The sequence below is a fragment of the Alternaria viburni genome (genome assembly GCF_023758015.1).
Source record: "Alternaria viburni strain BMP 2772 chromosome Unknown scaffold_9, whole genome shotgun sequence".
Classification (NCBI taxonomy): Eukaryota; Fungi; Ascomycota; class Dothideomycetes; order Pleosporales; family Pleosporaceae; genus Alternaria; species Alternaria viburni.
Genome location: NW_026055778.1, coordinates 551,163 through 570,533, shown reverse-complemented (window position 1 = coordinate 570,533; position 19,371 = coordinate 551,163). Strand labels below are relative to the sequence as shown.

The window sequence follows — 19,371 nt, the reverse complement described above, 5'->3', positions numbered from 1 at the left end:
TGCTGATTGAGCAGCTCCCGACAAGGCGACCGTGTCAGCAGGCTGCTATCGAATCATTGATTTTAGACCCGTGGGCCTGCAGCGCGCCCAAGACAGACTACCCAGGCCTGCATTGGCGGCCGCCGTCGTCATGCATTCGACCTTCTCTCTCTATCAATCAACCCGTATCGTCTGACTCCCCCAGCGCCCGTCGCCATGCTACCCCAGCCCGCTCCTGCTTGCCGCAACAGCCGAATAAGGAAGCCCGACTTAATTGCGCTGCATCGGTCAACTACTACTCGTATTCCCGCTACTCCGTCGCGACGTCTAAAAATGCTGCGCTGATCGCCGACCTTTGCCTTTGCTTGTGCAATTCGTTTTCCTCTAGCATTTCCTAGGCCGAGTGGAGGCTCGTCCTTTCGTAGCGCCGTCGGTCTTCGCGGGCCTATGACCAGCTGCTGCAGCTGAAAGCTCAAGCCGATCCATTGCACCGGAGTCGCTTCCTACCAGACACTGCTCTCTAGCCCGCGCATCCAGTTACAGCGCTTGGACGCTTCGATATTCATTCTTCGTTCCGTGTGGACAGCACCCTCATCGCAGAGTTGGCGATCTGTTCCACCAAGCGACCCGTTCCCCGCCGAACCAACAAGGGCACATGTCGACATGACCCTTGGCCTGCCCGTGCTGTAACCGATCCCCACCATGCTACCTTACCCATATCTCACATCCCTTCCGCAGCTCGCGCCACTACCTTAGCGGGAGTCGAAACGCCATGTCCGTTCGTCTTGCCTGTCTTGAGCGCTTGCTCTACCTAATCCCGTCCGTGCGCCGTGCCCTTTGACATGCTCTTGAAACTACGCGAGTGCAAGACGTAATCTATTCACACGGAGAACACACTGTGTCTTCCTGTAAGCCGACGATGCCGGCACCCGCTTCGGCATGCTGGAAGCGCGCAGCCTTTCGCGTCTCTTTCCTGACGCGTTCTCGGGAGGCTGTGCCACATTGTTCCATGTCTTAGACCCTGAGGCCAAAGTTTGTCATCTGCCTCTCACTGCAGGGTCTAAACCAATTTAGAAACGTTGCCATTCTTTGTTTGCTAGAGCCTTTGTTGCGTCCGAACTCGGTACTCTCCAGTGGGGTACGAAGAAACAACACGGCCGATCAGTCTTCATCTATGGAGCCATGTTGATATAGTGCAGTCGCTTATATCCGTTGCCTTCGTAACTCGGGACTACCACGCGAGTGGAACATGGCTCCCTTCTTCTATGGTTCAAAATATGCCATACATGTCGTGGGTAGGAGGGCGAGAATGGCTCCGACTTCTCGACATGTCGACCCCTCGTTAGCATTCAACCAGCCTGACGTTCACCATCATGCTACTAAACCCGCACACCGCTGTCATGACACCTGTAGCGCGCTAAATACAAGGATCGTTGAAACATTCCAATGCAAATTCAAGTATTAGACCTAGTCCATATCTTGGCGGGGCACTACCGTCGGGCTAGGATAGCTGCTTGATCATATGACAGCTGTATCCACCGTCTTGGATCCCAGCTTCGGGAGACATCAGACGCCAAGATGGTCCCACGTTCAAGTTAGATTGAAGATCGCGGCGTACGGCGGTTGTAGCCGTTCCATGATATCGAAGCCATTTCACGTCGAGACCTCGTTTCAGAAATCCGAGGTAATGGAAAGGGTAGGACCATCCACTGGTGAGTGCTTGTTCTTGCAGCCAACTGCGGATGTCCCGTAAGCTAACACTGGATATGGCTTCCGTTTGGCTTCCCGTACGAAAGCCACATGCAGCGGGTCGTACAACCGTAGCGGTGAAGCACATCTCTTCTTCATCGGCTTTTGCAACACCGAAGCAAAAACAAATGTTGCTGCAACACCATGTACAAACGCAGGTCCGCTGTGTGAAAGTGTAATCAAACGTCCAGTATAGGGTTCGAGATCGTCCCCAACGGGCTCACTGTTCATGCTTCCATTTTGCCTGTAATCGCGGATCAGCTCCAAGATGGTCCATTTGTGATTTTGAATCATGAAGATAGTGGGTGCTAGTGGCTTCGGCATGTCCCCAAGGCTCGCTAGAGAGTAGCTGCGCTATTGCAACCTAGAGACGAACCCCAGCCCCTTCGGATCCTCAATCCTGCCCGGCGCTGTCGTTCTTTCCATGTCAGATCATCGGCCTAGGCAAACTGCGTTCGAACGGTGAGGCGGTCCACTCCAGAGTGGGGAAGCGTGGCGAGGCTGCATCAACGTTTAAGGTAGTCGTGGCCAATCATCAGACCAGATCCAGCATTCGTTCGACGAAAAGACGGTCAGGTGCTACCAATTGCGCCGAGGGCTTGAAAAGACCAGGGCGGTTATCGTATTTATCCATTCGTGCATCAGATGATACTCATGAACGACCCGGAGATGAGTCCAAGTAGAACGTGATGTCTGTTGAGGTTGGGAAGCCTACGCCTACCGCCTTGAGTTAGATAGTCATCCACTCCCGCAGGTGAATCGGTGGGACCTAAAGAGAGACCCACGTATCCGATGGACCATACAGCAAGAGAACAAGGCTCATGAAGTTGAAGTCTCCACCGGATTCAGTCCGATGTAGTATTGGAGGTGGAGAGTGCGGTGAATTGAGCTCCACGCGTCCATCTAGCTGGGTTTTTTCTTCCGTCTTTGAGTGTCATACAGTCTTGATGCCGTTTAGATCCGGATCCCGAGTAGGATTCAAGGCAACTCGGTGTCAACACAATCGAGGCGGGGTTCAGTTGCCACAGCCTGTTCATGTATTGTGAAACTCGTCAGTAATGCATCGGACATCGGCATTATACTAAAGTTGAAGTGTTCACTGGATTCAGTTCGCGGCATTCTCAAGAGCAAAGGCTCTCACGCGTCAACGCTTGCTAGGCGACGTTCCGAGACCGGCTCCGTCAAGTCTTACTTGAAGCGACAAGCTGCAGCACACAAGTAAGCGCGTTAGTAGCCTTCTCAGGGAGCTGCGTCATCCTCCATCAAACATGCTTCGATAGTATAGAACCGAGGAGGAGGCGAGCATACCAACACCTGCACACTACTGCAATGTATGAACGGCAGCAGTCTAGTCGCACGTAGCTCTTGGCCTGATGATAGCTGATCACTGAAACAGCATGATCGAGTACCAGAAGGGCCAGATACCCGCAAGCGGCAAGCAAGTTCTGGCTTTAGCTCAGCCGGCAATTTGTATTTGAAGCGGTGGCGAACCAACGGAGCGGTCTGATCGATTGAATGCAGAAGCGAGAAAGACGGTGAGAAGGCAATGGTGGCTCGTGTTGCTGAAGCTGTTCGGCCCAGAGGTCCTGTAGGGAAGGTGCAGATGCAAGGCGGAAGCCTTCTTGCCATGTGAGCATCCAAGATCGAGCAGGCGCACCTTCTACATGCTGAACCTGGTCAACCCTCAAACACAATCTGCACTTGAAGATGCGAGTTCTTGCCTGGAGTGAGTCACAAGTATTGCCAATAGAGCCATGTGGGAACTTGGCACTCCGTGTTCAACGCTTCACGATGTAACCGCATGCCGGATATTTCAATCTCGGAAAGAGCAGCTTGGCACTACACAATCGGCAGCAAGCACTTCTTGATTCATGTTAGATTTGCATTATCCAATATTCTGTTCCGGGACTACCTACACCGACGTAAACTCCCCTCAAAGATGGTCATGATGCCCCGGATGAACGCTGCCAAAACGCCCTAAAAGTACAATTCCCGAAGTAGTAGAAGTCTTGAACGCCCCGCCTATGAGAGCGCGGCTATCGTCCGGGAGCAAGACCTGGTACTGCGCTGAAGCGTTCGTCACGCTCAGTCTTGAAGAGGATCTGGCACCAGAATTCCTTGGCGTCTTCGTCGAACCAGAACCAGAACTTGCCCTCCCGTCTGTCGATGTCGCGAGATTGCAGCTTCACCGCGACCGTCTCGTAAGGCTCGCCAGCCACAATGAGGTACTGGTAGTTTGGGTCTGGCTCCTCCACCTTCTGCTCGTATGCGCTCATGACACGTACCTTGGGAGTGATCCCGGGGGTGAGGTCCGGGAACTGGAACTGGAACAACAAGCCATTTTGGCGTGTGTTCGGGTCGCGTACTTTTGTAATGCGGTATCCAGGCCGACCGATCTTGATGACGTTCTTCTTGGGCAGTACACCCGCGAGGAGTCCTTGCTGGCCCACATCATCTCTTTTGCCTTCTCTCTGCTCCTTCGCCGCACGACGTGCCAGGTTTGTCTGATGCTTCCTTCCTTGTGTATGGGCGAGATAGGATCCATCGTTCTGGTGGACCGTCAAACAGAGGCGGCACTCGAAACTGCCGACGTGGTTCTTGAAGAAGTACGGGTCCTTGTCAAGGTCGATGGTCTCGAGCGCGAGCTTTCGGAGACGCTCTCGTCGGTCGGCATTCGTCGCGGACTGTGATGCGACACCACCGCCTCCAAATTTGGAGCCTGCGCGATTCTGTAGACGTTAGTAGCTGTTCCTGACTTTCGCGACGAGAGACATACCTGGTAATCCATCTGAGCGGAACTTCACGATCTGCTGTGTCAATCTTGGTCGCGATTAGACAGGAAAGAGGGTGGCTTTTACGTAGGCAACGGTCAGGTGTTGGGCGGTGTAGAAGTCGTCGTGCTGAAGTGATGTTGCGCGACAGAACTTCTGGAGGCGTGCGACGCTAGTGTCCAGGTACCTGATCCCTGCACTTCGATATCACGTGCGCGGTTGCCTCCACACATTCACCTCGCATAGTGCATGCTAGCGTCTGTGAGCTGCTCTCACTTTTTGTACAAAAGGTCTGGTATTAAATCGGATAATTACTCTACCTATTTCATTGTGTCCCTCTGTCATGGCATATTAAATAAGAGACACGTCCCGCGACCTGGGCGTTTGCACCACACCTTAGCAGGTACCCACCACAAGAGAAGGAATCGTCGAGGATAGTATCAGTCATGGCAACAGACATATATATAGGAAAGCGCCTCTCCTACGACGCGCACCTCTGCACAATCCGCTACCACGGCCCCATCCAAGGCACAACCGGCCTCTGGCTCGGCGTAGAATGGGACGAGCCCACACGAGGAAAGCACTCCGGCACACACCAAGGCACCCAATACTTCACCTGTCTAAACCCTTCTCCAACATCCGCATCCTTCATCCGACCAACCCGCAAACCAGACCAACCACGCACCTTTGTCCAAGCCCTAAAGTCAAAGTACGCGTCTGAAGCTCTGGAGGAAGACTTCCAGGATCCAGATGTTCATGTTGTGTTTAACCATCAGCCGCCTGTGCAGCAGAAACAAAAGCCGGTGCTGTTCAATGGGAAGCCGGCGGAGGAGATTGGGTTCGATAAGATTAGGAGGCAATTGGCGCAGCTGGGAGAATTGAAGATTATTATTTTGGATGGGCTTTGTATGCAGAGGCCTGAGGCACGAGGGGAGGGGTGGTTGAAAGGAGGGGAGAAAATCGATGTCAAGGAGGCATGTCCGAAAGCGATGGAACTTGATTTGAGCAGGAATCTTTTTGAGGAGTGGAGGGAAGTAGCTGCCATCTGTGAACAGCTGCCTGGTTTGAGGAGCTTGAGGGTTGAGTGAGTATTCTACAAACTCGGTTCTCTCTTGACTGTACTAATAGAAGCGCAGTGGCATACGTCTTCGCGATACATCTGTATCAGAACCAGAGCGAGTCCGTTGTCTCAAAGCCTTCAAAGGCATAACCTCTTTGAAACTGGAAGACAATCTCCTCCCGTGGGCCGACCTGGCCCTCCTAACCCACCGCTTCCCCTCTGTCACAACCTTCTCCGCATCTAGCAACCTCTACACAAGCCTCACACATCACGCCCTCAACCCCACAATCACCGACCTAACACTGGAAGACAACCACCTCACTTCTCTATCCTCACTGGCCTGCCTCACAGCCCTCCCAAACCTGCACCGCCTCATCCTCAAATCGAACAAAATCTCCGAGATAACCAGTTCCGGCGCATCGATACCAGTTTTCTCGACCACCGTCCGAGAAGTCGACCTTTCGTTCAACAAAATCTCAACATGGGCGTTCATCGAACAACTCATACACGTCTTCCCCGGTCTCCGAAGCCTGCGTGTATCGCAGAACCCGCTGTATCAGTCGTTACAAGCACCGGATGGACGGAACTTGACGGCAGACGATGGATACATGCTTACGCTTGCACGACTGGGACAACTCAAGACACTGAACCACAGTCCCATCAACGAGAAAGAGCGGTTGAACGCAGAGTCGTACTATCTCTCCATGATCGCCAAGGAAGTGCAATTCGCGCCTGAGAACCTGCGAGAGCAGATATTGAAGAGTCACCCGCGATACGAGTGGCTATGTGAGGAGTATGGCGAGCCCGATGTTCAGCGTTCTGTCAACGCTGTGAATCCCAATTCGCTTGCTGCCCGGTTGCTTCGCATCAAGTTTTACCTTGCGACGTCCACAGACACGGTATTCGAGACGGAGATCCCGATGAGCGGCACGGCGTACACGGTTCTCGGTATTGTTGGGAAGCACTTCGGCATCAAGCCTATGAAGTGCAGACTGATCTGGGAGACAGGCGATTGGATGTCAGTGCGGAAATCAGCGACAGACATCGTAGATGACGACTGGGATTCTGAAGATAGCGAGGCGGAGATGGGTATGGAGCGGGTCATGAGGGAGGTGGAGATCGTTCCTGGGACGCGGTCGATTGGTACATGGATCGACGGGACAGAGGCTACTGTGAGGGTCGAAGTCAAGTCGTGACGGCTGAAGCCGGAAAGTACTCCATCGGTTTCGAGCAATGTGCGCTTCGTTAGCAGTTTATTCAGCGAAACCACCAGTTGGCCTGTACAACCGTTAGTAGACATACCCATACCAAGTTCCATACTGTACCCACCGAAGCATTCGCACCCTTTCCAATACCCCTGACAGCATGCCACCATCCATTAGGAATATACAGCGCATCCCCACTCCTCAAAGTTGTTTCCCAGCCCGTCGCACTCCCCATACTTCCATCTCCATCCTCATTCCAAACCGCCATTTCCATAGCCTCCATCTCCGCACCCTGCATCATCTCCTCTCCTCTCATCTTCGCATCTCCGCCCGGTCCCCGTATATGCTGCCTTACAGCCTCGAACACAATCCGACCCACCCCAGGCTTCATCATCCTGATCGTTTTCTTTCCTGCCAGTTGTACGAAGAGGTTCGGGTTCGGGTCGCGATGTAACGGGGTGCGCGTAGGTGGTCTGCCCATCCAGAGACTCGATGCGTAGATGTCGCCGCGGGCGTTGAGGTGGGATAGGAAAGTCAATGGCGTAGGTAGGTCTTCTTGCAGAGGCGCTGGAAGATCGGCCAGCGAGTGTTGCGCGAGGTACAAACTCGTTTCTTGCACGTCCGCAGCACTCATGTGTTGTAATAGGAGAGCCAGAGGGGCCTCGAAGCGCTCAAAGGCTTCATTTCCGAGGGCATTTTCGGGGGATGAGCGCGTCAGCTCCAATGGCACGATGGCATCGCCGTACTGCTCGAGGTACGCTGTGTTCAGCTCTTGCGGATATCTGAATGTGTCGGGCTTATTATTCCACTTGTTTGTCAAAGATGCGTCGAGGAAGGCATCCTTCTTAAACCACTTCCGGATTGCAGGTATATCCAGAAAGGATTCTTTGAAGAGCGCGGGTTGGTCGGGGTCGAATGCAGGTATGCTGAACTCCTTCTTCTTGTCCAGGTATTCCGTCTTCGTCAAGATCCGAAACCGCGGAGATTTTGTTGGTCGTACATCCGGCCTTCTGATCCAATGGCGAGGAACGGCAGGGGCCGGCTTCGGCATGGAGGTTTAGACTGTGGTGTGAAGGATTGCACGGATGCAGCTCGCTCGGGAGCTTGACACGCTCTCACGTTATCGTACCCCACACGAGCAGCAAGCACCCGCCCCGCCAAAACCTGCCCCTGGTAAAGTTTACATCGTCACAAACACCTGGAAGCTCAGCACCAGCCCACGCGACATCAGAATGGCTCAAGCTCAGGGCGCACAGCCCGGTCAAAGTAATGGTATCCAGATCCCAATTCGTCGCGCATTGTGCTAACCCTCCCTCGCAGTCGAAATCACATCTCTCCCTGTCCCCCGCCTCCAGGAACTAAAAACCCAACTCGACGCCGAGCTCACCCACCTCTCCAACTCGTTCCAATCGCTGCGCACCGCCCAATCCAAGTTCCGCGACTGCCTGAACTCAATCTCGACAGGCCTCACACCAGCCACCGTCTCGAAACCGCTCCTCGTCCCCTTGACATCCTCGTTATACGTACCCGGCAAACTCACGGATCATGAGCACGTGCTAGTGGATGTAGGCACGGGTTTCTTTGTGGAGAAGGATATTGCTAGTGCGAAAGACTTCTATGAGCGCAAGGTCAAGGATCTGGGCGACAGTTTGAAAGACTTGGAAGGCGTTGTGCAGGGCAAGGCGCAGAATGTGAGAGTCGTAGAGGAGGTTATCAGGCTTAAGGTCATGAACGCACAGGAAGGCAAGGGCGAAGAGCAAGGCAGCTGAAGAGTTGCGAGGCAATGAGCAGACACCATGCTGGAAGACCGGAAGGCCAAAAGCTAGTGTAAGTTAAGCCGCATGCGGCATGAATAGAAGCACAGCTGGAGAATCAGGGACACTGGAGATCGTGGCAAAAGGCTAGAGCCAGATACTTATGGTATTGGCATTATGCTATGTGAGAATGAAGTCCCACACATGGCGCTCGTTCAGATCACCACCTCATACCAGGAAAGGACTGAACAGGTCTGCGGCCTACATCAACATGAAAACATGCAAAGTAGATGACCTAACGTCAATGTAGCCTCCAGGGTGTTCAACGTTTCCCGTCCTTTAGATAGCGACGCCTCCCATGTCTGTGACAGAACTGACGATGGCTGACAGCTGAAGCAGCTTGTCCATGAGGATACGGATACCATCGCGTGGTGGTGTTTCAACGCCAGAGCCCAGATCGAGGTTCCTCATTCCGAAGTCCTCGTCCTCGACCGCGCTGGAGTAGCAAGACTGACCGTCATCTGGCAGGAAGGTAGCCACAGTGTGACCCCAGTCGGCCTTTCGACCCACAGGAAGACGCTCAAGTTCCGCAAGATGAGTAGCCCATTCAGAGTGGCGGACACAGAGACCCCAGACGGGAAGTCTCTGTCCTGGGTACCACATACAAGTAGCCTCAACCTTGTAGCAGGTCTGCTTGATGCCGAATGAGTAGATGGTTTCCAGACGGCCGTTCCGTAGGTGCTTCTTGACGGTAGGTGTCTGATCCCACTCAGCGAAGCTTTCGGTAGAACGATAATCGTGGTTGGGTCTCATCTTGACTCGATCAGCGAAGCCAGTAATGACAGGCGAGATGCTCTTCGCTGCCACAGGAATCAAGGACTCAAGGGCAAAGTGCCATCCTCGGCTCTCTCCAAGCTCCAGCAGATTGATATCCATGTTCTTCTTTGGTGTTTTACGACCCTGATCGATTTTGTAGAACCGGGTTGTTGTCTTCTCGTACAAGCCCTCTTCGTCATCAGTCCAGTCGACCTGAACAACGATGAGTTCGGACTGCGGCGCTACGGATGGAGTGGTTGTACTAGCGGAAGCTTGGGGAGGCGCTTTAGGACGTCCAGCATGGCGCACAGCTACCGGCTCACGCGGTGGGGCAACAACGCTGCTGGGGTCTGTGAACACCCACGTTCCTCGGAACATTGGACGAGTGCCTTCCAGCGATTTTGGCGTATAACCGAAGTAGGCAGAAGACTTCGTCGGCTCCAGGAAATCATTGGCCATGCAGAGTGCTCCCAGAATTTGCGAGCCCAGTGCATCATCAGCAAGCCTATGTTGTTAGCCATTATGCTAGTCGTCACGAGGGGACACACTTACCACTTCTTTATCTCAACTGTAACAGGTCCGTTAATCGACTTCAAGAATATATCCTTCCCGAACTTCTGGCCAATCTTATCCTCTTTGATATGTCTTGAGCTCAGAGCCAGGCACCCTAGCCGAATAGCCATATCGTACGCGCCTTTGGTGTGGCGCACAGCTTCAAGGGCCAGCTGAATTGAATGCTGGATCTTTGAAAGCTGCGTGAAGTGCATGATCTCATTGCGGAAGCTGCCGGGGGTTTCCATTATCCCACTGGAGAGGAGGCGAGGTACGACTCGATCTTGACTGATGTTGAGGGAAAGAGGTCAGCACTCGTCTGCAGTTCACGCTTGTAATTCACGTACAGGTTCGGCCACCACGCGTCAGCCTCCTCCAGAACAACCTCCAAGCCCTCTTTTTCATCAAGAATCATGTTGATTACATGCTGCAGTCCCATAGCATCAGCTTTGACTTTGTCGATCATCGTCATGAGATGCGCTTCGGCTGCTTCGATGCGCGCTATGTCGCGGGCTGTAAAAGTTAGTGTGTATCGCATGTAATAGCAATATGATGGGCTTGCCTTGTATCTCAATCTGCCAAACGTCGTTCTGAGTAGGAAGAAGCGTTATGTACACCTCGTTCTGAGTCCGAATGGCGTTAAGCGCTTCTAGCTTGTTATTGAAGACATCGCGAGGAGTGACGCCTTCGTTGAGGAGGTCCTCCGGCCAGCACACGATGATGCTCGCCAGTGGCATCTCGCCTTTTGATACCTCAGGCGCCTTGCCCTTAAATTCGTCCTTCCGCTGACGCTCCCGCTCTTCAATGCTGTCGTAGTACCATTTGTTATGGTCGAATGCAGGCGTCTTCGCCCATGATGATGAGTCTTTTGACTTGATATGCGCGTTAGAGATCCAGTGGTTAATGTATCGGACGGCCTTCTCAACGCCTGCACCTTGTCCAGCAATGGCGAACTGAGTGATATACCCAGCGTCCCATTTGGGGATGACATCGCAGCCAGTGTCGATCTTGATGTTGTTGACGATGAGCTCGCGTTCTGTAGCATGAGTGAGGCGACGGTACTCCGGGGGCACCGGAATGAACCTTTTTGGCTTGGGCTTGGGCTTGGGCAGAGCGCCAGTGTCCTGTCCGTCCATCGCTGCGGCTTCTTTGTTTTGTGGAGAACTAGAATCACTGTCAAAGTAGCGGCGTCGGGGCGAGAGGATTGGCAGTGTTGTGGTGTTCGTCGCTGCGGAGGTAGGTCGAGGTGACTGAATTGGAAAGAGCAAACGCGCGGTGACGCTAGTGCGCATGCGTACACAGCCTCAAAGCGCACCTACCTCGTCTCATTTTATGTTCAAGGTGCAAGTTAGGAAAGTGTGTGAGTACGGTTGATTTATACGAGAGCGTTGTAGTATGTTTTTGGAGCAGAGTTCCAGCGAAGGCCTACAGGCTGTTGTGCTGCACCTCCTCTTTGATGCAAGAAGAGCTCGAACGCAACGCAATGGTAGAGCAAGCTCAAAAGCGCACTCTATGTCTGTATCACCAAGGAGATCGTGTGCAATGATGCGGGAAGCTTGGTTGATGAAGAAGTGATTGTACTAATGGGGAGGTTGTAGAAGCTGAACATGAAACGAAGAAGGATGAGATTGGGGAGATCTACGACAGAATGAGAGAAGTATCCTCTTAGTATGGGTGAGGGGGAAGGTCTACTACTTGGAGACACTGTCGTCTAAGGTGGCCTGTTATGGAGGAGGGAGAGGTCTCTCCTGCTACAAGGGGCTGAGCACGTCACCAAAGCTACACATACAGCCCAGGAAGGTGCATCCACGACAGAGAGGCTTCGGGCGATAATAAGCAGATAGACCTTTGATATTTACGTAGTTGGATCGTATCGCGCAGAGCTGTTGGCTGGCAAACATGAGTGACGAGGTAGGCTGAGCAGTACATGAAAAATCGTGCAATCCATGCATCTGAATTCGAAAGTCATGTGGTTAACTAAAGCGACAGACAAAAGAATACTCCTAACAGAGTATCGAGCAGGAGCGATGGAAGAAGTCGTGGGCAAGGCTACCGAAGTTGAGAAAGGCTTGGCGGGCATCGGCGTTTGCGGAGCGACTCCCGATCCATTTTCTGAGCATCGCGAAAGCCATTACAAGTCGATATAGCGCATCATCGCGCTTTGCACTCCTCGAAAGCGCTATAGTACTCCTTGTCGAACGTACGAATCTTTGCGACCGCTGGCAATTGGAGAATCTGGACCTCATCGCCCCGCCACCATGGACGCCGTGCCCATCACAAAAAAGCTGATAGCCTTCGGCAGCAACAAGATATACCTGTAGGTCACGGCGATGTCTCATTTATGCTCAAGGCTGACACGATCCAGCCCCAAATTCACGGTTGCGTTTCTTCGCACGCCCCAACTCTCCCCATACCATGCCCGCTTCCAGGTCCCGCTAGACTTCTCCAAATACGACCTCCGCGACTACCTCTACCACGCCTACAACGTCAAATGCTTCAACATCCGATCGTACGTCAAGCAAATGCCGGTACGAGATACGCGGGAACAACCACGGCATTGGTTCCGCGAGGAGTCCAAGAAATACATGACAGTAGAGTTGGAGCAGCCATTCGTCTGGCCTGAGACACCCGACCTCGAACCATGGGGCAAGAAAGACAGGGAAAGAGAGATTCGGGATTCTGTGAAGATGGGCGGGGCAATTGACCAAAACGACACGCGGGAAGCAGCCAGGACGCTTCGAGAGCAAGTGGAGAAATTACTACACAAGAACGTTTCCAAGCCGAATCGCGAGATACAGAAGAAGAAGGCAGCGGCTATGGAGCTTACGCCAGAGGAGCAGGAGTCGGAGATACTGAGGAAGCGGGAGGCGTCAAATCTAAAGCGCATGTCAAGATTAAGGTTGTGGGCGAAGGAGAGGACAGGGAAGACCGTCGAAAGCGACAAGCCCAGGCGGTACGCGATCAAGGTCTGATAATGATCTTACGCTTTGTATATATGCGTGTAACATATGTATCGGGACGGGGCAGGAAACCACCAATTGAGAGCTACACGTACTGATAACCTTCCTGGATACTGCGAACACTTGGAATGGGTCATCATTAAAGCAGCCAATTGCGGGGCTCTAAGCTGCAGTCTCATTGTCTTCCGTTCTGGGGTCCACAGAGTGCTTCGTAACCCTTCTTCCGTTCTGGGCTATTCGATGTTACTCGGCTCTAAATTTGACGCTAACGATCGAACAGGTAGTCGAATGGCGAGGCTGGAAGGGTCGCGGAGCCATTGAGCTGCAGTTGGATGTAAGCTTGCGCCTTCCTTGGCTGCATGTGGACTGCATCAATGACCCTCTCCGCCATTTTCATTCGACCACCCTAAAAGGAGCGTGATACGAATATGGAGAGATATACAACTCCAGTATCTTTGGCACTCGCGCTTATCATGTCGCAGTTACCGCCATTCTCAATGTACCTTCCACGAGCACTCTGACGCTTTACTCACTCCTTTTCCCACCTCACCCAACCCGAATCGCGCAGCTTAACGAAATCACCGAAATGTAGTTGCGCTGAATAATTACGCAGCGGCATGTATCATTACAACCCGAGATGAGCAGACTTCGCCTCCGCTACCAAACATAACCATGTCTTTCGGATTTGCTGTTGGTGATTTCATCACTGTTGCAAAACTAATAAAAGAAACTATCAGCTGCCTACGGTCTGTGGGCGGGGCTGAATCGGAGTACCAGGAGCTGGTCAGAGATCTTAAAGCACTCGATATCTCATTACACCACCTCGATCACCTCGACGACGACATGAATGCATCCGCGCATGTTAGCCCGATCAATATTGCGACCACGAACTGCAGGCTACGACTTGAAGGGTTCTTGTCAAGAGTCAAGAAGTATGAAAGATCTTTGGCCTCCTCTAGCCATCCATCGATATTGAGGGCTACATCAGACAAGCTTGGTTGGCATTTTGGTCGGAAAGATCAGGTCGAACAACTCCGACGAGACATTCATATCTGCCACAGTATTATCAGCCTGCATCTAGCCCAACACAGTCTTGAGCGCCTGGAGATCCTGCGTGCAACAACCGAGATCGACTTTTCGCATATATCTGAACAGCTATACCATACCCGTACCGTTCTCGAGCACATCAATAAAGAGAACATGAATCAAGCGGTCGTTTTGAGCGATGTCCAAACGTTGCTCCAAGACATACATCAATTCGTCTTTGGTGACATCAAACTGTATTTGATTCGTCTCCTCCAGCTCATCAGCAGTACCTTGTACGTACAACAAATATAGCATAGTTTAAACCTGAGCTGACTTTCCTGTTCAGTACGTCCACGCAGCAGATTTACGAGATCTTGCTTGATATCCGGAACATCATATCGGTAGACACACGCTGGACCTTCTTTCAGGCTCCTTTGGAAGTGGAAGATGCCTTCGGAGTCATATTTCCCATCCCTACAGAGTACGGTTACGACCTAATTGATACCGTTATTCGCCACCGGTTCAAAATTGGCGGAGGTTCTATGGAGGTGAAGGCAGGGAATTACGAACTGTGTAGGAAACAAAACCGTCTTGACATCATTACCGAGTCTTCACGTCTCCAACCTGGGACTGCCATCACGATGTTCATAATCGTGAGCAGCTCGATCATTAAGGAGGCAGCATGGCCCATATCTCGTTGCGAATCGGCAGAGATTATCCCGTGCCCCGGAGGGGGGTTTGGATGGTAAGTACGTTCCCAGTCCATTCGTGAAACTTCACTGACGCGGTTCATACAGCTCTAACCTTGATGTAGAGCTCCATCAGGCTAGCGAATTGTCATCAAACATCAAAAACGTCCGCAGCAATGGCGCAAACTTTTTCCAGCCTCTTACACTACTTCCACTTGCCCACGACCGTCCTTCCAATGCAGTCTGTTACAATGTTATGGAACGAACTATGCGAAGGAGCGTCCGATTCGATTCTTTGAGAGACTCTGTCCCAGTCTACAACCCTGTTTTGGAAGAGATCGCCAAGATAGACGGTGTTATTTCGTGTCCTCGTGTCTCTGTAGGAGGTATGGTAGACGGTAAATTCTTTGCGACGTTTCAACTTGAGCTTGAGCAAAACTCCGAGAATAAGTCACCGCGTTGTATGGAGGTCGGACGTGAGCTTCGCAAATGCCTTGACCGGTACGGAGTTCATTTGTCCAGTATTCATTCGCATGTTGCTGGCAAACATGTCGATACCAGTGTATGACCGACGTAGTAGCGCATGCGGCCTTCGCAGCATGGAACATCAACAAATATACCGTATCTTTTCGGTAGGCAAGGTATTATCTTGAGACCGGACAACTAGTCGTGACATCCTGTCTTACCACGTGGCGCACCTGCACTTCCCCGTTTCAGTTCTCGTAGTCGTAGATCATTGGTCCCCAAGAAGTCAGCCTGCAGCAAGGCTGAAAGTGGAGGCGAAGTGCTTGACCTGCAGCCGCAGTGTTCTGTTACCTCAGCTGATCGTTTTGATAATAGCTATCGCCGCTTCTTATATTGCACTGTCTTCTCGCCATCTCGTCGCACCCTTCCGAACGCTTCTTCGGGTCACTCCATAATCTCCTAGCCGACATCCACAGGCTGCCTTGCAAAAACAGCCAGCGTCATTCTGTCGCAAGGCTACGCCCTCGTACCTTCCTCCCCCACGTTGTTGAACAATTTACCCTCACGATACGAAACCTTGGGGTGTCGCGGTCATGTCGTTTGGGTTTTCTGTCGGCGACTTCATCGCAGTAGGCAAACTGATCAACGACATCGTTAAATGCTTACAGTCAGTTGGGGGTGCGAAGTCAGAGTACCAGGAGATGATCCGAGAGTTCGAAATACTTACCAAGGCCCTGGTCCATATCGATCATCTCAAAGCCGCCGACGAACAAATGACAGCACAACTGAACTACATCAAATTCGCGGCACTCAGCTGCCGGTACCAACTACAGGATTTCATGACTAAGATGAAGGAATATGACAGCTCGCTGGGCATTAAAGCTCGGATGGATATGATGAGGAAAACAGCACGCAAGTTGCGATGGTCTTTCGGTCCTTCAGGCGACATTAAACAGCTGCGAATGTATCTGAATACACACGTTGGCACGATAAACATGTTGCTTGCGCAATACGGCCTGGAGCAGATGACTTCGGCCGGCGTGAAGTCAGAGGAACACTTTATGCAGGTTAGCAGGAAATTGGACAAGAACCAAGCACTTCTTGTGGATGTCAAAAGCGACACGTCAGATATAGGTACCTCTTTGGGCCGACTGCTCGCAGCGATACGGGAAAATCGGTACGTTTGATGCCCATTAAACCCTGACCATTGTGTAGCTAATTATGATGATCGCAACACAGACTTACTACAGATCAAATACATACCAGCATGCTTGAAATACAATCATCACTGGGTGCCGTTGATATACGGATGACATATACACAGAGACCCTTTTACCTCGAAGATGCTCTAGGGTTCAGATATCCGGTCCCATCAGAATTCGACTATGATATGCTGGACACAATCGTCAGGCGCCGCTTCAGACAAGGGGCTGGTTCCCAAGATGTGGCTTTAGGCAACTACGAGTTCGTCAGAACGAACCAGAGATCACTGGTCATTACGGCAATCTCTCAACTCACACCCGGAACCAGTATTGTGATGGCTATTATAGTGAAAGCAGATATGAAGAAGGGTTGTCCGACCCCCGGATGTACCTCTCTCAGATCTCATCCTCACCCCGGTGGAGGTCTCGCATGGTGAGTTCTACGATCGTTAGTTCTCTTAATTAATTCTGATAGCAACATGGCAGCTCTCATTGTGGCGTTTGGTTCGATCAGAGTACGAAGAGAAGACAGGAGCTCGAAGATAGAGTCAACGAAATCGAAGGGCTCTCCATCTCCGTGGATAACACGTCCAGATACGAGCCTGTAAATTCTCAAGACCCGGCTGTCTCTGGTACTGAGCAATCACTTAAAAACGTCAAAATTGCACAGCCGGACCAGTCACCTAAGATCGCATCCAAGCAAAAGCTTGATGATGCGAGCGACCCTCTTCGTTGCGATACACAGGGCTGTACTAGGTCCTTCACGGGGCCTTATCGTAAAGTGGACCTGAACCGCCATAAGAGATAACGCCATGGCAATGGGAGCGAAGGTCGATACTGGTGAACGGAATCTGGATGTGACAAGGGATTCGCGAGCCAGGATGATCAACTGAGGCATTATCGGAAGCAACATCAACGTCCACGCGCTGCTGCCAACCCCCACGACTTTTGGAAACCTTTTGAGTCAGCAATGGAGTCGGTCGACATTAAATAGGTCTCATTGATATTGCGGGTGTTATCAGTATGATATTGTTTATTGGTCAGGGCACAGCTTGCACTAGCACGTCCAGCAATGCAAAAGGGAGCACAGACGTCTCTTTGTCTTTACAACTTAGCTTTTCTCTTATACACAAGTATTATCAGCCTGATGTGTTGGTGCTCTCTAGCCCCGGCATGAATACAGTTATAGTGCAGCAATTACATCCTTGAGGACATCTCTATGTAAACTTTTCGCAGGATCGGACTGGACTAAGGTGATACCTTGTACAAAGAAAAATTTGAACAGGTGCTCTGTCGTTACATTAGTATAAAGGTTAAAGTTTACACATCCCCAAATGCAATGTAAACTTATAGGGGGTAGAGATTTAGCTTTTTCCTTGTACGAGGTGATCAAACTACCTGCAGTAGGTAGCCTCTTGAACAATTCGAGCGCGGCAGTACGTCTCTCATCTTGAATAGGAACTACCATAAGAGGTGAAAACTGCCGCGACTTCTAGGTCTACCACGTGGCGCACTTGCGCTTTCCCTTTCAGCACACTGACGCTTCACCGGCGCCTGCGTACCACCACCCTCCTTCACTTTTGATCTCCACGCCTTTCATTCCAAAGCAGCAACAAATCGCACTCATGGCCAACCACAGGGCGATGCAAGAGATGAGCCGTCTCGAGGACCTGCAACTGCAGCGCGAGCTCAAGCAAAGCGTCCTTGGTATGGGACTTCCCACTTTTCCGCTGCCGGAAGGCGCTGTAGCAGACTCTGCAATACTGACTGCGCAACAGAATACATCATCGACATGTACCAACCAGCCTACCCCAACAACCATGGCTTCTCCATCCTCATCTGCCGCCACGTATTTGACCGCTCCTCTTCCATCCCCGCTGCTGCCGCCTTGGGCCGCCGCAACGATAGAGCAGACGAGTTCATCATGATCCGCGCGGTTACACTCAGCGAGCCCGGAACGAAAAAGTGGACGCTCGTGGCTGAGAGCAGCAGGGCGTGCTTTGGTATCGTACCTGCGTTGCAAGAGTTTTCCAAAGACTTGGAGCGAGAGATGGGAAAGATGACAGCTTCGATGACTGTAGGAAACAAAAGGCAGCGCAGTGACAAGGATGAGAGCTCGATCGATCAAGGTGAGTACATCTCAGGTTATCAGCGCAAGAGGCAGAGGTAGAGAGCAGGACGTGAGCTAGCAATCGTTGGCAGCTGAGACTGGTGATATCGCTTGGATGCGGTAACAGGCTTGGCCTGCGACAAACGACGCATGTACAATCTACTCTATGTCCAGCGATGATGCAGAGATGGTCGTTTCAAATATCGAGAAGAGGATTGGAAAGGTTGTCGCACTTATGTGAAACGATGCAGCTAGTACAATGTCGAGAAACTCGCCTCACCTAGGCAGATCGTAGCGACTAAAAATGGCACATCATGAAGATATATCGTCATTTACGTGATAAAATTCAAGGAAAAAGGTATGTAGTTGGGCATCTTTTGACAACTGACAGGTAGTACCCGGTTTTTCCGTAGTTCGGGCCAATGTTTAGGTGTCAGCCCACGGATTGACAGGTGTATCCTCGCATGTTCGCTGGAGTTCCATGTGCCTGCCACGGGTGTCGGCCAATGACAGCTGACTCACGTGGCGTTCTGTACATAGCACCCCTACACACAATGGCACCGGGCTTCGTCATCGAGCCTGAGTGCTGCCGAGCTGGCCAGGTGCAGCACCGAAACTTGGAAGAACGACTGAGACGCAGCGAGACATGTGGAGTTGAAAGACGCCGCCATGCAGATGGGCAGAATAAGCATTACCTCACGGCAGCTGTCGTTGGGGGCGTCGCGACGTAAGATGGACAGAAGTGAGGCACCGGTCAGGTTCCGGAGGCGGCCGGAGAGGGGCTATGTCGAGCAGCACGTTGAACATGTTCGCAGCGAAAAGACCCCCAAAGGGTGCGTCGGTGAGGGATGCCGGTCAGAAAAGCTGCGCAAATCATGAGACCTAGCCGGGTTGGACAGGCGCTTCTCGTTGGGCGCAGCAGGTGGTGGCAGAAGAATTGGGCTTGGCTGCCCGGCTGGCGGCAATGACATCACTCGCACGCTCTGTGCCCTCAAGACGGCTGCCCACCCCAGCCTCAAGCAAACGGTAATAT

The 19,371-nt window shown here is 52.0% G+C and overlaps 8 protein-coding genes across 8 annotated transcripts; 5 read left to right on the top strand and 3 right to left on the bottom strand.

Annotated features, from left to right (window-relative positions):
- Positions 1-3,764: 3,764 nt before the first annotated feature.
- J4E79_005093 (uncharacterized protein) lies at positions 3,765-4,516 on the bottom strand (the record flags this gene model as incomplete). Its single annotated transcript, XM_049353971.1, has 2 exons — positions 3,765-4,457; positions 4,505-4,516. 2 exons carry the CDS (start codon positions 4,514-4,516, stop codon positions 3,765-3,767), a joined length of 705 nt encoding a protein of 234 aa, XP_049211591.1.
- Positions 4,517-4,945: 429 nt separating this feature from the next.
- Positions 4,946-6,755, top strand: J4E79_005092 (uncharacterized protein; the record flags this gene model as incomplete). Its single annotated transcript, XM_049353970.1, has 2 exons — positions 4,946-5,583; positions 5,636-6,755. The coding sequence occupies 2 exons, from the start codon at positions 4,946-4,948 to the stop codon at positions 6,753-6,755; spliced, it is 1,758 nt and encodes a 585-aa protein (XP_049211590.1).
- Positions 6,756-6,816: 61 nt separating this feature from the next.
- J4E79_005091 (uncharacterized protein) lies at positions 6,817-7,815 on the bottom strand (the record flags this gene model as incomplete). Its single annotated transcript, XM_049353969.1, has 2 exons — positions 6,817-6,837; positions 6,889-7,815. The coding sequence occupies 2 exons, from the start codon at positions 7,813-7,815 to the stop codon at positions 6,817-6,819; spliced, it is 948 nt and encodes a 315-aa protein (XP_049211589.1).
- Positions 7,816-7,996: 181 nt separating this feature from the next.
- On the top strand, positions 7,997-8,533 carry J4E79_005090 (uncharacterized protein; the record flags this gene model as incomplete). The annotated part of the gene is made up of 2 exons (XM_049353968.1): positions 7,997-8,030; positions 8,085-8,533. The coding sequence occupies 2 exons, from the start codon at positions 7,997-7,999 to the stop codon at positions 8,531-8,533; spliced, it is 483 nt and encodes a 160-aa protein (XP_049211588.1).
- Positions 8,534-8,857: 324 nt separating this feature from the next.
- Positions 8,858-11,022, bottom strand: J4E79_005089 (uncharacterized protein; the record flags this gene model as incomplete). The annotated part of the gene is made up of 4 exons (XM_049353967.1): positions 8,858-9,839; positions 9,887-10,174; positions 10,234-10,399; positions 10,677-11,022. 4 exons carry the CDS (start codon positions 11,020-11,022, stop codon positions 8,858-8,860), a joined length of 1,782 nt encoding a protein of 593 aa, XP_049211587.1.
- A 1,122-nt stretch (positions 11,023-12,144) lies between these two features.
- On the top strand, positions 12,145-12,858 carry J4E79_005088 (uncharacterized protein; the record flags this gene model as incomplete). The annotated part of the gene is made up of 2 exons (XM_049353966.1): positions 12,145-12,203; positions 12,252-12,858. 2 exons carry the CDS (start codon positions 12,145-12,147, stop codon positions 12,856-12,858), a joined length of 666 nt encoding a protein of 221 aa, XP_049211586.1.
- A 2,761-nt stretch (positions 12,859-15,619) lies between these two features.
- J4E79_005087 (uncharacterized protein) lies at positions 15,620-16,301 on the top strand (the record flags this gene model as incomplete). Its single annotated transcript, XM_049353965.1, has 2 exons — positions 15,620-16,203; positions 16,277-16,301. The coding sequence occupies 2 exons, from the start codon at positions 15,620-15,622 to the stop codon at positions 16,299-16,301; spliced, it is 609 nt and encodes a 202-aa protein (XP_049211585.1).
- Positions 16,302-17,853: 1,552 nt separating this feature from the next.
- On the top strand, positions 17,854-18,398 carry J4E79_005086 (uncharacterized protein; the record flags this gene model as incomplete). The annotated part of the gene is made up of 2 exons (XM_049353964.1): positions 17,854-17,935; positions 18,007-18,398. The coding sequence occupies 2 exons, from the start codon at positions 17,854-17,856 to the stop codon at positions 18,396-18,398; spliced, it is 474 nt and encodes a 157-aa protein (XP_049211584.1).
- Positions 18,399-19,371: the final 973 nt, after the last annotated feature.